Here is a 22534-nt window from a genome sequence, read left to right on the forward strand (position 1 = left end):
AAAAATGTGAACAATTGCTTCTGTACAATAACCCTGTAATATCTGTATTCAAACCATGTCCTAATCCTGTCTTGGTCATCAGCTTAAATGTTTTCTGTTTTTATAGGAACAGACCAGTGTAGTGAACATATGTCAGGATCTCTATTACTCTATTTTAGTATCACTGATTGATTTGATTGGTGTAGTCTGGTCAGTTACAATAGAAAAAGAACTTACATTGTCCACCTGTGACAGCGTCTTATTATTATTATGTTTTTGGCCTTTTTGTCATGGCTTTCTTGATAGAAAAGCTTAGAGAGGTGACAGAGAGGGGAGATGACATGCAGGAGAGGGGTATGTGTGACACTTCCTACACCATCTGAGCTACTAGGGCGCCACGACAGTGAGTCATTGTCAGGGGAAAAAAAATGTATTTCACATACTTACTAACTGAAGAGAAACAATGTTAATTTTGACTTTGAAACATCAGCCCGTAAAAGCAGAAACCATCCGACTGAAGATGCACATCAGGCGCTGCATTCCTTTCAAAACAGTTTATTACGCAATTCTGACATTCTCTTCATTAATCACATGAGTGAACAAAAAGGCAGTTTTATTTATAAACCACAAGTACCAGCCATTCAGATCTGAACTGCCGAGAGAGAGGATACTTCACAGTGTGGTCACCGACACATTTCTTTTCCCTTCCGCAACAGCTGTCTACACTCGAGGGATTTCCAAGAGATAACATTTACAGAGTGCGTCTGTTCTTTGTATAGCTCTTCTTCTTCTCCAAATGATCCCCGGAGCTTTAACTGTGTGAAGATATGATCGTCATCTACGATCTCACTTGACTCATCATGTCGATTGACGTCACTGAAATTATTCCATCCAGATTCCCCGGCTTCAAATCAAGCCATTTCAGCAGCAGTTACATCCAGGCACTTACAAGTCTGAACCTAATTTATTAATGGAATTTAAGTTAAAAAAAAAAGTACATTTTTAAATATTCATCAGAAAACAAGACATCTCTACAATTAAAATCTCATTCATCACAGCTGTTTTTTTCAGAATAAACTTTGTTTTCCTTTTTGAAAAGTATGTTCAAACCAGTCAAGAGACAACATTAACACCACAGTGAGTCATCACATGTGTTAATTAAATGAAGGTGCAATCAGCAGTGGGATCACAGTGAGGGTGAAAATAAATAGAAACTATTCAGAGAGGGAAGAAAAAAATTGAAAAAAGTCAAAGTTGCTAAGTCATAGCACGAACACCTTTATCTAAAGACAGTAGCCATTTGCATGTGAACATCCTGTCCCGTCCGTCAAAAGCCTCTGCTGCTGCCACCACGGTTACCCAGGCTCAGGAATGCCATCCTTCCAGTCAGGCATGAGTATCACAGCAACGCCGAAGAAGCCGGCCTAATACTCCCCGGGAACACAGTGATCCCTGGTGAGAACGTCCCCGCCCACTCCTCAGATGGAACTGGCACAGCGACACACAGGCCCGCCGGGCGGTCTCATCTCGAGTGGCCGACAGCCTCCCCGCTGAGGGGTTCATTACAGACCCAACGCCTCTCCCCGCGTTCCCTTTTTCAACGCACGGGTTATTAATGGCACCCAGCTGCGTTGGGAAATGGCCGGTCGTTTCTCGGTGTTCAGGTGACTGATGTGGGCACGTGTTGCTCTCTGGGGGGGAGTGTGTGTGTGTGTGTGTGTGCTCTTCATGTCCATACAGTAATCAAAGGTGACATCTAGCAGCAGTGTCAGAGCTAAAATCATGTGTTTGAACATGCATCCATGCACTTAAAGCAAAGCTTTATCAACATAACAAAGGAATGAGTTGATTTTCTTTTCTTTTTTTTAAGATTCATGCCAAGTCTTTTCCAACAGGAACGTTGGATGTTTCTCACAGCTCCATCAGTTTCTGTTGAGGCGAGCATTCTTCTTCATAAAGTGCTTTTGCATCATCTCGTCAGTGGCCATAAAAATGTCTCTAAATGTCTTCTCATGTTTCTTAAAATTAACGACCATTTCCAACAAGCGTCCATCCTCCTGTTGCAGAATACGTCCACTACTTTGTGTATCGTCCGAGACTCGACGTGGCCCTCAGGGGTTTCTTCTGGCCTTTGGAGAACTGGCGCAATATAAAGTCAAAGTTCGCCGTCGTTGACATGGCATAGAAGACGTTTGCTTTGTCCGGTATGAGCAGCTCTGAAAACAGAAAAAAAGAGACCAGTGTCAGAATGGTTTGCGGTTTGTTTCAGGACTATTTGAACGGTTCTGCTGGTAGTAGGGTCACTGCGTCCCCACCTCTGTTCTGGGATATGAGCTGCGTCAGGCTGAAGTCCCGCCAGTTCATGTGCTCGAGGTGATGCTTCTCCAGCGCCCTCTGGATCACCTGAGCAGTCTTGTCCTGGCTGGTCAGCTATGAAAGAGAGGGAATGATAAATCCTATTAAAGACACTTGTTTAAAGTCACTTTTATATTCACTGCAGAATAGTGTATGTGCATAGTTGGACACTAGATGGCTGCTTTCACCTTCATCAACTGTATGTTTATATTAGAAGATTCTGGATATTTCAATGAAGGGGAGAGAGAAAATATAATTTTAAGAATTTCTAACACGAATCTTTAAAATTGAAAATGCTACTTAAGTCAAAGTAAATCTTGCTAAATGGTGTTGCATGTTACTATTATATTATAAGTAACTAATCCTAACCCTGTTTATCATGTGTTTTATGATGGTAAAATTTCTGTAAATAACTGACTTAAACACTTAGAATAATGATCTGAGCCTGTCAGTGGCAAAAACACACACTTAGACTGGGCATACATCGCTGGCCAAAGGATTACAGGACCAATTCCAAAACTTCCTGTACACAATTAAGTACTTAGTATTAGCAAATATGGCAAACAACACAAAGTGGTGAGGCTGTAATAATACCAGAGGACCAACTCACCAGGATGCTTTTATACATGTTGCCGTTGTTGTGGCCCAGGTCCACGCTCACCCGGACTATACACGAGTCGGCCACCTGGCGGTTGTACAGCGGCAGGGAGGTCATGGACACGGAGCGCTTGTGGTTGGAGGACAGGGCGGGCTTCTGCCGAGCACCGCCGCTGGACGCCAGCGGAGCGCAGAGGTCCGTCCGGCAGTCCGAGCAGGAGCCGGAAGGAGTAGGAGAGTCTGGAGAGGAGTTCGCCGAGGAGCGGGGGGAGGACGAGGAGGAGGACGACGATGTGGAGGAGAAGGCCTCCGACACGTTGTTGCAAGAGCTGTGAAATGACTGCGGGGAGGATGACACGAAAAACAAGAGAAAAGAGTACTGATGAGTGCCACTGGAGTTGTGGTTACAGCGTATTGTGTTGTGTTTCAGGGAACAAGTGAGCAATAGAGCAGCGGTGAGAGCTGTACTCGAGCTCAGCTGAGGACCTCCTCAACTGAATTCCACTTGTCGAGGGCCCGAGCCAGTTTCGATGGCTCTTTGAAGAGGATCCTTTGTGAGGGGGTGATTATGTAAGTTTCCAAGATTTTAAAGCCATTCAGTGTTTTATACTTGGTATAACAAATGCCTCGGGGTGTGTCTGATGGCTTAAAAAACAGGACGATTGTTTGTGAGGTGTAAATAGTGGATGTTGTGCTGAGGACAGAGCCCTACAGATGAAGGCACGGCAAGGCTTTCAACAAAGACGCCGCTGTTTGCACAACTGAGGACAAGGCAAATACAGAATACAAGGCTGTGAGACCATGAGGGAGACACATGCACACACATACACACACACACAGCTGTTTACCTGCAGTCTGATGGAACAGGCTGAGTTCGGTGAGGACAGGTCCTCCATCTCAGATCCACTGGATCCAGAAGATGTAACGCTGATCTGGTCAGCAGGGAGCTTTTTAGATCCATCGCTCACCGTCAGCAGGCTGAAGACAGAGAATAAAACTTGAGCTAATCATATCATATTAAAGAATTTATTTTCCTGTTACTGTGTATTGACACTTTATACGACAAACTATTTTTTTTTTTTTATGTGTTAAGGGATCAACCATTACTGTACGTACTCCTTAACACTTTGTATCCGCTGCGAATTGAGTGTTTACGTGCTGCAGTGTTCTGCGTGTGGCTCTGTGTGATCAGTAAAATGTCCATGTGCTTTGCGTGTTTGAATATTCAAATGAGACCACAGCAAACACAGATACTCACGACGAGAGTTTCTTTGTGAGCGTGCGGTGGCTCCAGGGCGTTGGCGAACACAAGTCCACCGGCGGCTCCAGCTGCCTCGACAGTTCGTAGCTGGAACAAAGAAAAAAAAAACAACTTAAATGAGCGCTGAAATCGTCTGTCATACACTTTCGTGTCCTGAGGAAAACTTTTCTCTCCTAACGGGTTTGTCAGTCTACAGGCACTTGGAGTTGTGGTTTCTCTCTGAAGCATTCGTTGTAGTTACCCGTCTCATGCACTCAACACAATTTGTTTATGCTCAAAATAATACCCAGGGTGCACTTTGGTGTTCAAAAGTAGACCAGCTCTTTGCATGTTTATGGTAATCATATATCTTTTCTTTTTGTTTTGTTTGGTTCAGGAGTGAGTGGGCGAACGTAAATAAAGATCCTCAAAACAAAAGTCTGATGACTCATATTTTTCCTCTACCGAAGTCTAACGATCTGTTGAGAAGTCCATAAATGGTAAAGGTTGTTTTTGTTAACATTTCTTCTTACCAAAAAATAATTTTGGCATCAATTAATCAGTTATTTATCATTTAAATGAGGGGCGGAAATACTAATACTGACTTAAAATGATTGGTTACACTCTATAATAACCATCAATAATATGGTTAAAGGGTAATGCATTTATAGTTAACTGAACTTTAGTTAATAGTCATTTTAATGTGAACAAACTATTAAATGCTTCACAGATCATTTATTAAGCAGCTGTAAAGGTTTATAAACATCAGTCGCAACTTTAAAGTGGCCATCCAAATAGTGTTTATTGATGAATCACACAGAATCTAACTATTTACATTTTAGTATTCTAAACCTCAGTCAACGTCTGCTTTACAATAAAAAACTGCTTAATAAATGCTTTAAAGCATTTATTAAGCAGTAAAACAATAACATGAAGTAACATTTAATTAACTATAGATTTAACATTTATGAATATGATAATAACAGTAATAATAATTTAAATTGAAACAGCTGTGGACATTGCCCACTACACTCAGTCACTGGGGGTGGAGCAAACTTAGCCTCAAGGGTGTGTGCACTTTGAAGTGCGTAGGAAATTCTCTGTAGTTCTGGTCTGAAGTGTTTGTCAGGTGACGTCTGTGTAACCACAAGAAGCTGAGAAAAAACTGTTGTGGAGTTGCACCACAACACAGATGAACCAGTCCCATTTTGCACAAAAAAAGATTAAACTACAAATGAGATTATTTTTGCTCTCACCTCATTTATCTATATTGTTTTGGTTCATTTTCTGTCGACAGGTAGACCTCTTGTTTGCATTATATTAGTTTGTCATTTTTTTCCCAGTGTCAATCACTTCAGTTTTTTGAGTGTTGTATGTAGTTTGAATAACAAAACATCTCCTCAACGTCTGTTTTTAAAAAGAGACATAAAACAAATGTTAGGACTTTATGACATTTTCTATGCCATGGTAATCGATGTCTGAAATCCGCATTTGAATGCTTCAGGGGTTACTTTTTGTATAACTGGAGGGTGACATTGGGTCAGCTGCGCCAAAAAGAGCAAGAACCGGAGCCCCTCCATACCATTTATGAAAAGCAAGTGCATGCAGGTGATAGACACATCCAGAGCAGAGCAGAAATGTGGTCCTGCAAGTTTAAGTTCTTTCGCAACAGCTCAACATCTGATCGCGCGTCTGACACTTTTGGAGGCGGGGAGTGGAATAGACGGAGGACGACGTCTTCACCTCTCGCCTGCAAGTTTGAGGAAAATCTACTTATGTCGCTGAAGCTCTGAATATTTATAGGACATTCTCAAGTAAGCTTTCAAGCCCCCAAAAATTGCGTTTAGGAATAGAAATAAGGTATTATAAATGTGATTTGATAAGCTTGATGATGCCATTACTCAGTCTGATGGGACATTTTGATCAATTATGGTGCTATGATCTCTATCTTTTAGAGGAAAACAAGTTAAGCAACACATCCTTATTTGTCTACAGGGAGAATGATTGACAGACGAAGAATTTTTACAAGGCATAATTTTCGGATTGCCTGACTAAACTTTTATTGAGCTCCCAGCAGGCTTTGCTCTGCTTGTGTACAGGTGTATTATGTGAAGGGGTAAAGCTCTCACCTCTCCTGGTCAGTGAGCAGCTTGTGTCCCTGCAGCCACGCAGCGACTCTGGGGTGATGGGGCAGGTTGTACTGGGAACAGGACGCCTGCAGCACGCGGATCTGCGACAGAACCTCAAACTCCTGCGGGGAGAGAGAACAGTCGCTGGATTAAACAGAGTGACGGAGACCGCAAGACGTCCAGGCTCCTCACATCTGCGCGGTTGCATAACCGGCCTGTGGTAACGGGGTGCATCACGGCGGTATTTGGAACATTTACAAAGCTGCAGTAAAGTGTTCGTAAAGAGACGTGTAAATGTTTAAAAGAAAAATAACCTAGAGGTCTCCCAGCTTTTAGAATGGCATGTAGAAAACATCAAGTGTCAGAAAATGTCTCCCTCCCGTTTACTTTGGCAATGCAAATATACTGCACACACCCAACCGCACAGGCACACACTGACACAACGTGATGAGGACACCTTGTACTCTGTGTTTCTGACTACTGTGGGAAAAAAAGGATAAATAAAGGGGGGGAAAAGATGGCACAAAGAGGAACAACTTACCCTCCTCCTCTTCTCAAAGTTTATGAGCCCACCCTGTCAAATGAACAGATGAGGTTAGTACAGCGCTGATTTATTGCAGCCATCAATGATTAGTGGGAAAGAAACAATATGATGACACTTTATTTAAACAGCCCCTTTTTAGCATTTATAAGCAGTATAAATCATAATAAATGGTCTGTATATACTCTGTTATGTATTTATAACCTTAGATAAGTAACCTTTAAAAAGTGCATTAATTGTAAATAACTTCACCGCCTCATTCACAATGATGAATTTGAAAAACAAGAACTGGCTGAAGACCGCCGTTTAGCTACCGTCTCAGTTTTCCACTCGAGTGGAATTCCTTCATGCAGTTTGATGACGATCTAAAGCTAGCTACTACAGAAACTGAGACTACGTGACAACCAGGTAAAAACTCATCTTGCAGTATGTTTAAACATGTAACATAGCGTTACATTTTACAAACATGTTTTATTTGCAAAATCTTAAAACTAGGAAACTATAGAGGAAACTATTGATGACAGCTGTCAGATAAATGTAGTGGAGTAGAAAGCACCAGATTTGCCTGTGAAATATAACTAAACTGATACATATATGTAATTCCTATAGATATAAAAGAACACACACACTTTGGTATTTGTAGGTATAAAGCAAAGGCATCCCTTTTATACTGTTTTAGTGTTTACATATTGCTTATGAATGCTAAAAAGAGGGGATTAAAGTAAAGTAATACACAGTACTATGCCCTGGGGTAAATACATAATATGCTGAGATGTTCTGCAGTTCAGTATGAACAGTACGTACCTCTACGGTGTCAGGCAGAGCTGTGTCCAGCATGGTGAGGACGGTCAGGTAGGTGCCCAGGTAAGGAACCACTCCACTGGAGGTGCTCTGCAGAGAGAGAACACGGAACACACTGCTTATTAGACTTACAGCGGCGGGCTCACGCGTCGCTGTATCTGCTTATTTGTGTCTTTTGAGTTCAGCCATTAGCTGGTTTTAATTGAATGAGTCGAGATGGGCCAACATTCGCACAAGGCGAGCCCCAGTTAGCAGCACTGTGGGTTCGTGTTACGGCCCAGGAGAATGTGCGTATGACTCATAAAAGACCCCGGACTGGTCTATTATTACTGTCCTATAATCCTGGTGATCAGAGGCCATTTGAAACTCGCTCTGCACTGCGCGAGGCTAAAGATAGGTTTGGGTATCTGCCATGCCGGAGACACTCCACCCACACAGAGGCAAATCAGCTCTCTTGTGGCTCTTAGAGTTGTATAAATTGGAAGGGATTTTTTTTTTTGCAGGAGTCTTTTAGAAAACTTAACCTTATTGCCTCCAAGACAATATCACATGAATAACGCTGCTTAGACTCCAGAGCTCAGAGATTTATGTCACTGGGCTTCATGTCTTCAAAACATCTCATCTCTCTTTTCTCATCCCGAGGCATGTCTTACCATCTGTCTGGGGATCGGACACCTCTTGGATATCTTTGGAGAAATGTTATCCACAGCCGCCTGGCCCCCGTCCTGTGTCAAAGTAGGTCAGACAGAGCCACATTCAAATGAAGCTTACAGGAAAGTATGCAGGCACATCATTTAAAAAAAAAAAGTTCTGAATCATTTTAAACAGACTTTCCATGATTGTTTTCCTCTTCATGCACGTGTGCTCACGTGTATGAATGGTATTTTTTATGTTTGCACGCGAGCACGTGAGGGTTTTAAAAGAAGAAAGTGAGCCAACTGTAATCTGGCATATGAGGCAAATGCTTTTCAGAATAACATTTATTACACATTAACTTGAAGATCCTGTTTAATAATTATCATGTGAAAGGAGGGAGGCCACATCCAAGCCTTCTCTGTCGAGTCTTTGTGTACAATATCAGTCTAAAAAGCAGTGATTAGACTTTAAGTAAATGTAGGAGTAACTGTGTTTACAAAAGGTAAAAGCTTTTTTAGTAAATGGAAATGCTAAACATAACAAATGTAAGAAGTGAAGAGAAGGAGAAAGAGAAAAACAAGTTCACAAAAGTCAGACATCTACAACGACTTCTTAGAGAAGAATCTCTAAGGTTATTGTGGAGGAGTAAACACAAGTTAAGGTTTCTTAGTTGTTGTGTGCATAGTGTGCCGATCTATGTGTGATCTATTGACTTTAGAGTCTTTTCACTGTAACCAGACACAAGCCTCCTCTGACGCAGTTGCCTAAAGGAGACGGCATAAAAGAAAAAAGGGAACATAATGTGCTCGAGGCCTCTAGTTTCCCATTAACACACTGGTAAACATTGCTGTAAAAATTAACTACAGAAAAAATATGAATCTTTTTAATGATTACAAAGAAAAATCCATGCACTTTGAGTACTTGTGAAGACAATCATTCCCAAATGTGCTTCCAGTACGCGGAACATTCTTGGTGCTGTGTTCTTAATCGACACTCTGATCGCTGAGGGCGTTTGTCCCCCGTCTCAAAGTGACTGTCAAGGCTGAAAGTCTGTAACAGCTGCTGAAGTGGGTCGACTTGTTTGCACTGGCAAACGTGAACACTTCAGTGCGTAGGTAGGTCAAAAATGAACTGTATATACATCCAATAGAAACAGTTACATTTGTCAGATATATGCAGTATCTATTGTAGACCACACCGCATCTATCATTGGCAGTACCACTCGTCTACATTATTTTATACAGTCATTTTTTTTTTACATTTGATACAAGTACTGCATTATGTAAACTTTTCACCTCAGAAAAAGAGTGATATTGGTGAGTGGCTGTGAAGTACAGCAGGTCGTCGGCTTAAAATATACTGAACACCACATCGTTCCAGATGGTTGTCCGATCAGTGTGTGAATGTGTGTGTGAATGTGGCGTGTTGCAGTGCACATTTAGCAGCCCATAAACTAGAAGCATGCTAAAATGCAGTCCATTTATCATTTCCATAGCTGTTTTAGTTACAAACTAATTACAATTACATTAAAGAGCACCTGCTGTTAAATGCTTTTATCCAATTAGCCTACCCTACTTCTTATCTTATTAACTCGCACTCATGTAGTTGTGGATGAACTGTTATCCAAGTAGCTTAGCCACTGAGCTAGCTTAGCTCCTAAGTGGCACAAATTACAACAAGATATCTGTCATTACAATAACATGAATCTACTTTAAATCTTACCAACATTACCTTCCTAGCTGTGGATGGACAGTTGGCATAACTATGTTAGCATATGCTGCGTTCCATTTGAACTGGGAAGGTGGAATTTGAGAGTGGCAAATACAACACACACATTATTAGTAGCTTTGCTGGCTTGGTAGCCTAGCCAGTTTAGTAGTTTAACTAGCTAAGTAGCTTAAATAGCTAACTACCTAAGTAAGTAGCAAAACTTTGAGAGATAGGCTAAGTGCAAATTTGAAAAGAGTAAATATTGTGATTGTGTGGAATACAAATGTTTGGGTTTTGGGAGGGAAATTCAGAGGGGAAAAAAAAAAGAAAAGAAAAAAGTCATTTTTACATCTGGAAGAGGAGGTTCCAATGACTGACGCATCTAAAAGATTAAAACGCTGAACTTCTATCTAATCTAATCTAATCTAGTCTGTTACAACACGTCTTCTGTCTTACCTCCACCAGCAGCTCTCTGTTGGTCAGCACACAGTTCTCATCAGGGAAGGTTTCCGACAGGTTTTCAAACGTGGCCATGCTATCCCTGCAAAAAAGAGGCGCAGGGAACATGTAGTAAATATGCAGTCCAAAACCGAATAATTAAATAATTTACTACATCACACATTTAACTGTGTTCCGTCTCCACAGATCCATGACCATTAGACAACATGTAGTTACTGTATGCCCCTGTTACCCTTGACATGGTAACAGTTTACTGCTGCGTTCATGACCTGATACTGAATATGGGTCATCCAAAAGCGAGAAATTTGCTGACCTGCACCGTCGCTGACATACAATTGCATTTGATGAGGGTCCAATGTACTCACTGAATGACTGTGACATAAAACCCAATATACACATAACCACAGAGATATGTTGTGGCCTTTGGCTTTAACCCCGCCCTACCTGCTCACAGCAGCCCAGGTCTTCCTCAGCCTGTAAACTGCATTGGACTGAAGGGCCGACAGGATCGCCTTGACAGAGGAGAAGTTCTTCAACACGCGACAGTCCTGCAGAAGAAATAACTTGCATTCAGAGGATTCACTTCATGTCAAATCAAATGCTCCAGTAATCATCCCTTCAGCTGAGGCTTTTTTGACTATCAACTGTTAGTTGTTGTGCACACTTTCTAACACCGCTATAGCGTAAAAACTTGAGTGAGAACTTGAATGCAGCCTGACTCACTTTAATTTCGACTGACCTGTGCTACTCGGATCCACTTCTCTATGATGCGGGCCCTTTGAGCTGGCGTAGTGGCAGGCCGGCGGGGGGAGGTGGGACTGGAGTTGCCGTCTGTCGGCTGGCAGAGCAGTGACATTATGACCTGGTTTGTGACGGTGTTGAACTGTGTAATGGTGGCACGGATGGTGGGGGACATGTTTTCCTTCTTGTCTCTTTGGGACCACACGCAACCCAGGCACTGGTACGGCACCACTTTGACAAACAGAGCCTGAAACGCCATGAAAACCAAACATCAGTCTTGAGACATCGATGTGTAACGACAGAAATGTGTCACACTTGAAACATATCCTCGCACGTACAGAGTCCATTCGGGTGAGCTGCTCGGCAATGGTCGCAGCAGGGAAGTCCATGATGCTGCCTTGATCCAAAAAGTTCTCACACCCTGAATCCTCGTCACCTGAGCCCTCCTCATCCTGCTCCAGATCTGCCTGGGCAGGACTGACATTTGTCTCACCCTCTGAAGAGACACACAGAGGGAATCAGAACAAAAAAAAGTGAGCGTGGCTTTCTGGAGAAGGATTTCACTTGTCGACAAGCCATCATGATGGTGTGTCACATGGGACTATCACGTTATGCGCTGGAGGATCACCTTCTTTCTGGAACTTCATGAGCAGCGCCTCGGCCTGCGCAGCCAGCGAGCAGAAGTTGGGCTGAGTGTGCATGTTGTCGTGGACTGCAGAGCTGATCCTCAGGTGATCCAGCAGCAGCCTGAGGGCCGCGTGCAGGGGAGGATCTCTGAAGTCCTCGCTGTACTCATCCAACCATGTCTGGACAAAGGCCAACAGAGGGCTGACGGGGCAGCAGAGAATCATTATAGTTTAACTTGTTTTGTTTGTTTTTTTTTAAATGAACAAGCTCACTGAATTGGAAACTCAGAAGTCATGTGCTTACCTCCTGTAGCATTCACTGTTCTCCAGATCTGAAGCAGCACTGTCTCTATAGGGGGGAAAAAAAACAGCCTTAGTCATACTCTTCAGGCTGTTATAAATATATATATGTAATGATTATTTGTTCCCACTGCTGCAGCGATCCTAAACCTGACCTCGAATCCAGCCGCAGCCTAAAACTGCTCTGTGCATAATTGCTGTTGTTGAAATCCTGGAGATAATGAGCACCTGCTAGGTACTGATTATTACATCAAAGCTGGCAGGAGATGGTTGCTTTGTCAGGGAAACAATGTATAAAAAGATCCTGACGCAACATGTTGACTTTGCATGGGCTACAGCCACAGTTGTCCACCCGGACAGGAGGACAGACAGAGATGACTCTCCACCTGTGGCTCTTCGTCGCGTTTGAAGGGGAGCCTAAGTATATCCTCTCACTGTAAATGAAGCGTCTCATTCGGGCAGCCATCAAAGCAATGATTACACATCTTGGGAAACGTGCCCGTTTGCCTTCTTGTGCAGAATTAACTGAGAAGATTGATACCACACTCGTGTCTGTGCTGGTCACAAAGAACGCCCCGAGGATCCTTGTCAGCTGTTGTCCAGTAGGTTCAAGCTGCGTCCATCGAGTCACAGACATAATCAGCTGATACGCGGAACTCGCTGGTCCCAGCTGCTGCTGGGAGGTTGAACAACATTATGTAAGTTCTTGTTGTTTGTGCGCCGTTTAGTGTGTTAATAGTTTTACCGCTGGCCGAGCAGGAAAATTGCCACTCGGGGATGATAAAGATTAACTTGACCTTGAGCAAAGTCTGCCGACCAGGACCTCCACTGCTGACGATTTGAGGTGTTTTTAATTCTGTACAACGCTGTCTGCATAAAATGTGTAGCTTACACGTACTACAGGGGACTTTGAACTTGTTATGAAACAAGTTTCAATCTTATACTGAGCCTCTTTATGATCCACATGAGCAAACAAGACCATCATTGAGAAAAGTGGCTATTTCCATAGTCAGTTGTTGTAGTTGTTATAGTTAATTTACAATAAACAGATGACATATGTGTTCATTCTTCAGCTATTCCCCCCTATTTCAGTGCTTGTGCTTTGTGTTAACTGACTGGATATGAGAGTGGTAGGCTATCAGCCAATACAGCCATACATTTTTCAATAAAAAAATTCAAATCAAACGGTGAACTGTACCTCTGGAAGAGCAGCTCTATGAGTTGGGAGGTACCAGTGAAGGTTCTGTAGGTTGAGAGGAGGATCCTGCCGTAGTCCATCTCCTGGCAGCCAGGGTCAAGGAGGTGATTCACAAGCAGGTCCAGGGTAGCAGCCTTCAGGCGCCGCACCTTGCAGGTTCGGTATTGGACAAATGCACTGCATGGACTGGTCTCGCTGGGGTTGGAGGAGGGGACGGGCTCCCGGCGCAGCGTGACCCCATAGACTGCACCATCCTCGACCTCCTCACCCCATTCCTGCACTGGGTTCTGGGGACGGTGGAGGCGGGAGAAAATGTTTAAACACCAGTACTCACTCTGAGAGAGTGGCTACCTTCCAAAGTCATGCGTGTGTCTGAAAGTATACAGGTACGGGTCAAATACACAAAGATAGATCTAGTGCTGTCACTGGTCACAACATTAGGGTCAGGCTGGGCAGCGAGGAGGTAAATATAGCAGCACGCCACTATGGCCGAAAAGCCAGGTGAGGCTACACACACACAAACAAGTGACACAACGCCACCACGGACACTCACACTGATCCCCTATCCACCGCAACAACAACACATTATCTGCTTATGTGCAGTCGCCATCATTCCATCGACTGCACAAACAGGTTTGTGAGTAATTTGGATAATTATCAGACGTTCATCTACGTCTCATGCAGGTGTCAAGTCATCACTTCAGCCATTTCCCACACAGCAACCAGATATTTCCTGGAGGGTTCGTAGGATCGCGAGGATGTTTATGGACAAATAGAAGATTATCAAAAGGTTAGCTCATCCAATAGTACATCAAAGCCAAATGCCAAAACAAATGCAAAACACTGCCTAAATGTCAGCGAGCTCCCAGCTGGGAATCAGTCACTCATCCTCTCAAAAGCAATATAAAGGAGCCTCAGAGGACTGCAGGGTGTCCAGCACCAAGTCTTGTGTTTTTGTTCAAACATACTGTGGATTTTCGTTACATATTGCGACAGGTCAGGTCAGACCTCGTTTGATCTCAGAGAGAGATATTAATCAGCATTCAACAGCACTTGACAGGACAAGGGAACATGTTTTTTAATGTGAATACTGAGCATCTAGTCCAGGCTTTCAGATGCAGAACGAGACAGAGGCTGCGAAGGGTCATTTAAATATGTCCAAAGCAGCCACAGAACTGTGTGTAATTTTCATTTTGACGCTATAAAATGTAATCAGTGAATAACTGCTCAAAAGTAAAGGAAACAAAACTGAAATGGTTTCTTTTTGACATTTTTTTTTTTGAAAAGCCTACCTTTCCATGATCAAAATCAAATTCAAAAGGACCTCGTCACCAGACACCCACTCGCCCTCAGTGTCTGCCTCCTCCCTTACTGTCAGGGAAGTCATTTTAGTATCAACAGCAGTTTCACTCACGTAACACAGGATATGCTTTCAAGCCTAAAGACGGCCAAATCAACCTGCATTACCCTCCATTAAAGGACCACTCAGCTGACTTAGTGGTGTACTTTCACAATATTCAGAATGTTGTGAGAGACACACATTGAATTAAAATAATACAAACCGAAGCAACCGAGGCGGAGATCTCATGATTTTTCGTTTGAGTGAAGCTCCAAATCAGCCGGATGCTACATTTCCCATAATGCAACTCAACAGCATTTTTCATTAAACTGACCTTGCCAATTATAAACCCAATTCCTTCAAGCCTCGTGGCCCAATTTGAAGCATATTTTCTGTTATGGATTTTAAGTCCCCAAGCCCAAAGCGAGGCAAACCTGATGACATCACCGTGACATCATCAGGGTTATTGTTTCAGACTTATCCAGGGCAACAGACAACACGATCCAGATATTTTCACTGCTTCAGTAATGCTCCCTCCCAAGTAAACGGAACGCGTAAAATTGATGGAGTGCTCCTTTACAGGCCTGTTGCGCTATATGCAGCAGTAACACGTCTTGCATGACTCCTGTCTAATCCCTCTGATTAATATGAAAACGCTTCACACATCTTTATGAGGCCCTGGAATGAAAACAAGTAATCGCATGTCTAATGAGCGATTCGATTTAAATCATTATACATTACGTGCGTATAATATCTTCCATAATGTCTTCCTGTATCATAATAAAATCTAATGTATCGTGAACTTAAAGTTTCATGTCAAAATCATGTTTGGATGACATGGGAACAGAGGGAGGGTTACTGACTAAATCCTGCAGAGGAGATGAAAGACACGGCCTGTGCTCATAACAACTATCTGAATTCAATTATCTACATGAGAGGACTTGTCTCCTCTTATGTAAATGATTATTTAAATCTGGAGACCAGTGTTAAGCCGCTGTGTATGCTAGTGCTAACCAGTATCACACAACCCTTTTGTCCCTCATAGAAACTGGGATCGTTTGTCAGCCACACAGATGGGAAACTGTGCATTGTGTCCCACTGTTAGTCCGTGTCAGCGACGGTGGTGCTAAGCACTGACAGCCGAGCCTCAGTCAGAAAAGACAAACTTAACACGTCTCAAACTAGGCCGCGTCTTTACACGGTCCCTGCAGAATTTAACACGAGCAGATCATGGAGCAGCAAGTTGAAGTCAGAGACTTAAGGGATGAAATCGCATTTACATATTTTGCAGCCTCTCATGTATTAAAATAACATTCGAGTCAGAGAGTAAAAAGCATTTTTCTGAGAAAAATAAATAAATAAATGGGAGGTAGCACCTACCACAGTTACTGAGCTACTTCTAGAATCCACATAGACAACATTGACATTGACACATAAACATTTAGTCAGCTGACTGGTCAAAAAAAACCAAACAGTTTAACCCATTTCTCAAGCTGTTTCTCTTTTTCTGAAGGCGAATACAGATGACAGCTGACATACAGCACATGGCCTTGCATCCAGTATCATTTAAAGTGATGTTATTTCCAACATTGTACACTGTCATGCAAAAAATTGGAAAGATCATCTGTGGCATTTCAGCAGGAGGAAAGATTGTTCATCCACATCAGGGGCTGCGACTAATGCTTGTTTTCACTGTTGATGAATCTGTCCATTTTCTTTAGTCGATCCACTCGTAGCTTGGTCTATAAAACTGTCAATCAGTGTTTCCAACAGACTGAGATGAAATGCCTTCCATCATCCGCAACTCAAAGATTCAGGTTACTTTCATAAAGGAAGTAAATAAACTCTATCATGTTCACAGCTGAGAAGCTGAAACCAGACAATTTGGATATTTTCCTCTAAAAAAAAACAGAACTCAACCCGATTAATCACTTATCAAAAATGGTTGACAACAAGTCGATTAATCGCTGCAGCTGAAGGATAAAGAATTCTATAAACACCTTCTGTTCATCATAGGTGTTTCTACAAGGCTCAGCTTTGGGACTCAACTGTAACCTATCATGTAACCTATCATGAACTACATGTAGTCACAGATGCACTGAAGACTGATCTGCTGAGGGATAACAGTAGTGTACAGAGATCATACTGAGAGGTTTTCACATATGAAGAGTTGGCTGCAAAGGCCAATACAAGGAGGAATCACCTCACACATCAGTGACAACATTTACTGAACTGACTTCATTCAACCATACGTGTATTCTTAAATCCTGATCATTTCTCTCACCATTGTCAGCTCCCATTTTCCCATCTCGTCCGGTGGTTTAAGGAGCGTCTTCCATCTCGACTGAACTGCTGGACTGAAAATAAACTTCCACGTTGAGAGGCAGGGACGTTACGGCTGCATGCTGATCTTTAATAAAAAACGCTTTTTAAACTCTCTCGTTCGCGACTACATTAACGCGATCCTGTTACAAATTACAAAGACGACTTTGGCCGCGAAGTGCTCACTCTACATTTCACGCCGGCATAGAAAAGCGCAGGGCTGCTCCCATGGGTGCCGACGCGTTTCGTCTGTGTCCACCGGGAAGATGAGCACCCACTGTGACCCGCTGACAAGTTTCCCCCTCTGACTGAGGACACTTCAGCTGAAACTCACCGGGCTTTATAGTGGGTGTGACTCTCTGCTGCGGGTGTTGACTGTGGGAGGAGGGACCGGAGGTGTGTGTGTGTGCGTGTGTGTGTCGGTACAGTGTGTTAATATTATTCCGACATTTAAAGTGTGTGTTAAAAACGACCTCAGGGTGCTCTGGTAAGAATGGGTGAAATCCGGGAACGAGGAGTGTGAGTGGGCGTGGCCGCGTTTTGAAGTGGGCGTGGTCCAAAATACATGGGCCTAAAATCAAGTTTCTGTTCATGTTTTATGTCACCAGGAGAAACAACCACCATGGTTGTGTTGTGTGCAGCAGTATGTAATCAGCATGACGTTCATTCATCACTTTACACTCACTTGTTACTTTGTTATGCTAGAAATAACTAAGTAAATAAATTGGGGGGGTGCAAAGGGAGAAAAATATAGAAATGAATAAAGATATTAAAAATCAAAAAAAGGAATAAGTAGTTGGATTATTACAAAGGTGAAAAGGAATGGCACCCAGCAGAGTATATTCCTCTAATGGTGATATGTTGAGGTTGTACTCATTGTAAGTCGCTTTGGACACAAGCGTCTGCTAAATGCCATAAATGTAAATGTAAATGTGAATGCAATGTCAACTAAAACCTATTCAAATCAGTTAGAGAAACATTTCTTTTTTCTTTTGATCCTCATCAAATTGTACTTGCTCGTGGATACAAGCCACCTACAAGATCGATGCATTCCCTGAGAAATTAACAAAGCTATTGAAAAACATCCTGTCTCACAATGATAGAGAAAGGAAGAAAAAAAAAATCATGGATCTGCCTTTTTTATTTGGATCTGCACCAGATACTATTGGGGTCTATTCTGGGCCAAGACACATCCTCCAGAAGGAAGCCTCTCCCAAGTTTGGTGGAAACCCATTCACTAGTTTTTGTGTGATATTGCTGACAAACCACCAAGGAAACAGATCCAGGTAAATTTTGTGAACTCAGGAACTCAGGACAAATGCTTGTAATTCAGGAGTGTCCCTGAGTTTTCAACAGCCGTCCAGACAGCCTGTGTGGTGGCCCACTGTGCAAGAAAAGTTCCCTCTAGGCTGGCCCTCCAGGGGATACAACATGACACAGTGCCCTGTCTGCTGCCCTCGTGTTATATGTAACATCTGAGGTCAACGTGGTCCTTTTGTAACACTTCAAATCCCACTTGGTTTGGTACAATGTAAAAAAAAAGAAAAAAAAAAAAAAGCTGGAGCTCATTGTCTCAAGGTTTTACGTCACACTTATATGTGCATAATTTACATGCTGGCCTATGATTGGCTCACAAATGAGTTGCCACAACATCAAGTCACAAAATCCTGCTTGTAGGTACACGTCTTTATCTGACATTACAGAGAAACATTCCCCCATCCTGAAGTGAATATGAAAACAGCCTCCAGGCTTCAATTTCATAAGTAGCACATACATTTTTTTTTCTGCAGAATGATTATCAAACTATGTAATTATTTGAGGCAACAATAAGCAAAACACATTTTTGAGTGAAAGGGGGGGGTTAATACAAATTTCCAGCTGGTTGTCTCCGTGCTCTTCCCCTGGAAGTTGTTTCAAGTGTGACCTGCTAAAAGTCGGAACATGTTCTCCAGTTGTCCAGTGGATCAGTTGCAGGACTTGAAATAAAAGAGCACGAGCTCGGACATATTAATGAAAACGCTGTCAGGGTCACATGATTGTCACCTGCTGTGATCTTTGACACTGATGAGATGACAGGAGTACATGAGTGACATCACTGGAATTTCAGATTTTCATCTCTTACGCACTGAATGAATAGTTAAGACGCCTGATGTGCTGCTGCTCATACAGAGGGAAGCTGGATAAAAACGTTTAATGAATAAATCACAATATTACATAAATATTCAAAGATATTTTTGACTTCAAGTCTTTTGCAGAAATCTGTAAGTTGTTACGAACTGGAGGTGCAGAGATTGAAAGACGTGGGTTATTACTGAGCAGGGAGGACTGATAGAGGTGCTATCCAGTTGCATTATGGGAAATGCAGGATCTAGCGTGTTTGGAGCTTAACATAGGGACTAAAAGTTAGATGATGATAATGGAAGTGCAATATCAAATCACTAGAGTGTCCCTTTAAATAAGTGTCATCTGTGTTAAAATATGCTACACTCCCATTCAAAATATGACAACAGCTTTTCAGGATTGTTGGTTATATGGACCATGCTCAAACCCATATTTCTTTTTGTCCTTACTACAACTTCAGAGGGAAGTGAAGAGGAGATAAGCTACAAAATCCAAAGTGACCCATCCTATTGGTACTGAGTATAAAAACAGACCTTTATTATGGGGACTTGACATTGATGTAGGTCACTTTTATAATGTTATCACGCCTTCCTCTGTGTCCTACACAAACAGCTCTCACTTTCTTTCTTTTCTCTGAATCATACAAATTAGAAATTTCTTAAAACCCTGAGCCGGGTCACTGAGGAGTGTCTGAGTGTGTGTGTTTACGTTCCAGGTAAAGTTTTCACAATCTGACCTACATGATACCGGCTCTTCCAAGAAAGTGAAAACATGCTCAACTTTTCTGTGAAAGATGCCTTGTTGTTTCTTGACTGTGACATTTTGCCATGTGTCACCCGGAGCTGATGTGTCGTCTGCCTCTTCCCATCCAAATGTAACAGAAAACAACCACACCACATGCTCTTTATTTGGTCAAGACAAGGCTTGCTTCATGCATCACCCAGTCGCATGTGCAAGTCGCATCACTAACTAACGTCAGATCTTACAGTGTCGGGTTCCAAGTGATGTATTAAGTATGCCGACACCAGTGGGGTCATATCTGAATCTTTTGTCCTCATAGTAGCACTGAAGCAATTGACACAAGTGTTTTCTTTTCCTCTAAAATCCTGGCGAAGATTAAGTTTCCTTTATCCAGCCTGAACACCACTGAACCCTCTCACGTGTACAGGTGTGGTTCATCCCCCGAGTGCCTTTCATTGTTGATAGGGATGCATCATATATTAGCCCAGGCAAGCTGTAAGATAGATATGACACCTAATGACCGCACCCACACCTGCTATTAACATGTCATCTCTTTTAATAGATCGGATGAGTTCAGTTGGAGGGCATGTCTGAAGGTTTGAGCAGTTCATTTTGATATTAGTAACTGTTATGAAGTTTTGAAGAATGGTCAATTCAGTTTTGTTTTGTTTTTTTGCGTGTAAGCTTGGACATTATTATTAAGCCGGCCTCAGGTGAACAAGACTTCAAGTCTAGCCATGAAGGCGGCTTTGCAAGGCTCTACTTAGGGCCAAATGCTAATGTCAGCATGCTAACGATGACAGCACTAACAAGCTGGCATGCTAACATCTGCCACTTAACGTCAAACCCAAAAGTCATTAGTTTTGCAAGTATTTGATCAAAAAACAAAGATTTGGAAAAATGGAAGCTTTGACTTGATGATGACACTTTATCGGTTTAAAAGGTTTTTTAGGATTCATCCTGAGGGGAACATAGATGTCTGCACCAAGATGTCTTACAGGTCAGTAGCTGTGAGTCTAAAAAAAACAGTCCATAAAACATAAGTGTCAACATCATGAGGATGCTACAGGAAAATCACTGGATCACCCAAGTCAGGAGGAATCATCCTCTGGGGACCATGAATGTGGAAACTCCATCCGATAGTTGTTGAGACATTTCAGTCTGGACCAAAGCGTGGGGTCACCCGACTCACAAGAGCCAAGCCCCTCTCATACAAACAACAAAAAAGGCTACATACTACACAATCCGCAGGTATTTCAGCACACTCCCTCTTCTGCGTGCCTTCAATCAAGAGCTCTTCAGATTGTGCAAGACTCTTGAGCAGCAGACAACAACATATTTGCGTGCTGCAATAACACCTGTCACAAATTATAATCCTCACTTTTAATGCTTGCTGTGATTGGGCCAAAGACAAGCATTTCTGAAATCAGCACATCCACTCCAATTAAAAAAAAATGTGTGCTGTCATGTGTCATGTGTTGCTCTGGTAGAGGACATGCAAACACTTTGTTCCTGGCATCAAAGAAAAACAATGGACAGGGAGGTGTGCTGGCTCATGAGTCACTGTCAGAATTGAATTCAAATGCAAAATGTCAAAGAGGTGATAACCTATAATTCAGCATTCGATCTCTGGGTTCAGGAATTCGAAGACCTCAGAGGAGGCCTGATGCACAGCGGTTGAAGCAGTGGTAAAGAATGCAGGCGGACAGTCCTTTATCAACACATCACAGGACACAAATACCTTTTGAAACTCTGAGCCTCATGACTTGACTTCACAACATTGCAAAGAAGTATGTTCGCTGACATGCGTGTTTGTGGCTTTAGCACATTTAAGTTGGAAGTTAAACCGACCAGATTAGTGCTTTAACTGAATTAATCAAAAACTGAACTAATCAATACCCTTATATTAACAATAGAAAGAATTTGGTTTGGGGATCACCGTCCCTTTGCTCTCTCAAAGCTCTCCAGACAACAGAGGTGGTAACACACGACTCAGACCTCGTTACCTTCATTAACAACCTTTTATCTTTGAATAAAAATGCTTGAAATCAGACTGTGCAGAAGTACCATCATGAAGCTGTTTCATGTTGTTCAGGGTTGCCATGGCCACAGTGTGGCACATATCAAGTACATACCAGTCACACTCTCAAGAACTCCACCACTCCTGCTAATGACTCAACCACTCAGGCTGTTCAGGCGTCCTCCATGGAGACTGGAATGATATAAAACCCACTCAGGACCTGTGACGCAAAACTGCAAAGACAACAGCATTTTTTTTTTGTGGATCTGCTCTTGAATTATCGCTCACTGTTTGACTGCAAACAATTGAACTGCAGTCGTATCCCTGGGAATACTGATGCTGCCAACGAGGCGGCTGGAGTGTGTTTATTTCGTTGATGGAGGTCACTGTCCAAAGGTTAAAAACTCTCTACAGTGAATGGACATTACCACTGGGAGAGGTGTGGCACAACCATAAGAAGCAAAAAAAACAAGCCGTCCTTTTGAAGCCGCCTCCATTTAAATCACAAAGAGGTTGATGCCCGGCCAAAAAACATAGAAAGAGAATTTGCTGAGAGAGAATCTCTCAATTTGTTCACAAAGAGGAGAGTTGGACTACGAAATGTGGTAGAAACCCGTCAGCTTGTATCTATTGACTGACTGGGAAAACAAAGTGACACCAAAATCAAAAGGGGGCAAAG

At 42.5% G+C, this 22534-nt stretch overlaps 1 protein-coding gene across 1 annotated transcript; it reads right to left on the reverse strand.

Annotated features, from left to right (window-relative positions):
- Window positions 1–485: 485 nt before the first annotated feature.
- LOC119014452 (ral guanine nucleotide dissociation stimulator-like 1) lies at window positions 486–17401 on the reverse strand. The gene is made up of 17 exons (XM_037089635.1): window positions 16936–17401; window positions 13313–13599; window positions 12119–12163; window positions 11817–12016; window positions 11527–11684; window positions 11187–11435; window positions 10892–10995; window positions 10445–10529; window positions 8296–8367; window positions 7646–7732; window positions 6842–6874; window positions 6301–6422; window positions 4190–4279; window positions 3780–3909; window positions 2945–3271; window positions 2295–2409; window positions 486–2195 (listed from the first exon to the last, which is right to left on the reverse strand). Exons 1-17 carry the CDS (start codon window positions 16957–16959, stop codon window positions 2056–2058), a joined length of 2268 nt encoding a protein of 755 aa, XP_036945530.1. The 5' UTR covers window positions 16960–17401; the 3' UTR covers window positions 486–2055.
- Window positions 17402–22534: the final 5133 nt, after the last annotated feature.

The sequence above is a fragment of the Acanthopagrus latus genome, chromosome 23 (genome assembly GCF_904848185.1).
Source record: "Acanthopagrus latus isolate v.2019 chromosome 23, fAcaLat1.1, whole genome shotgun sequence".
Classification (NCBI taxonomy): Eukaryota; Metazoa; Chordata; class Actinopteri; order Spariformes; family Sparidae; genus Acanthopagrus; species Acanthopagrus latus.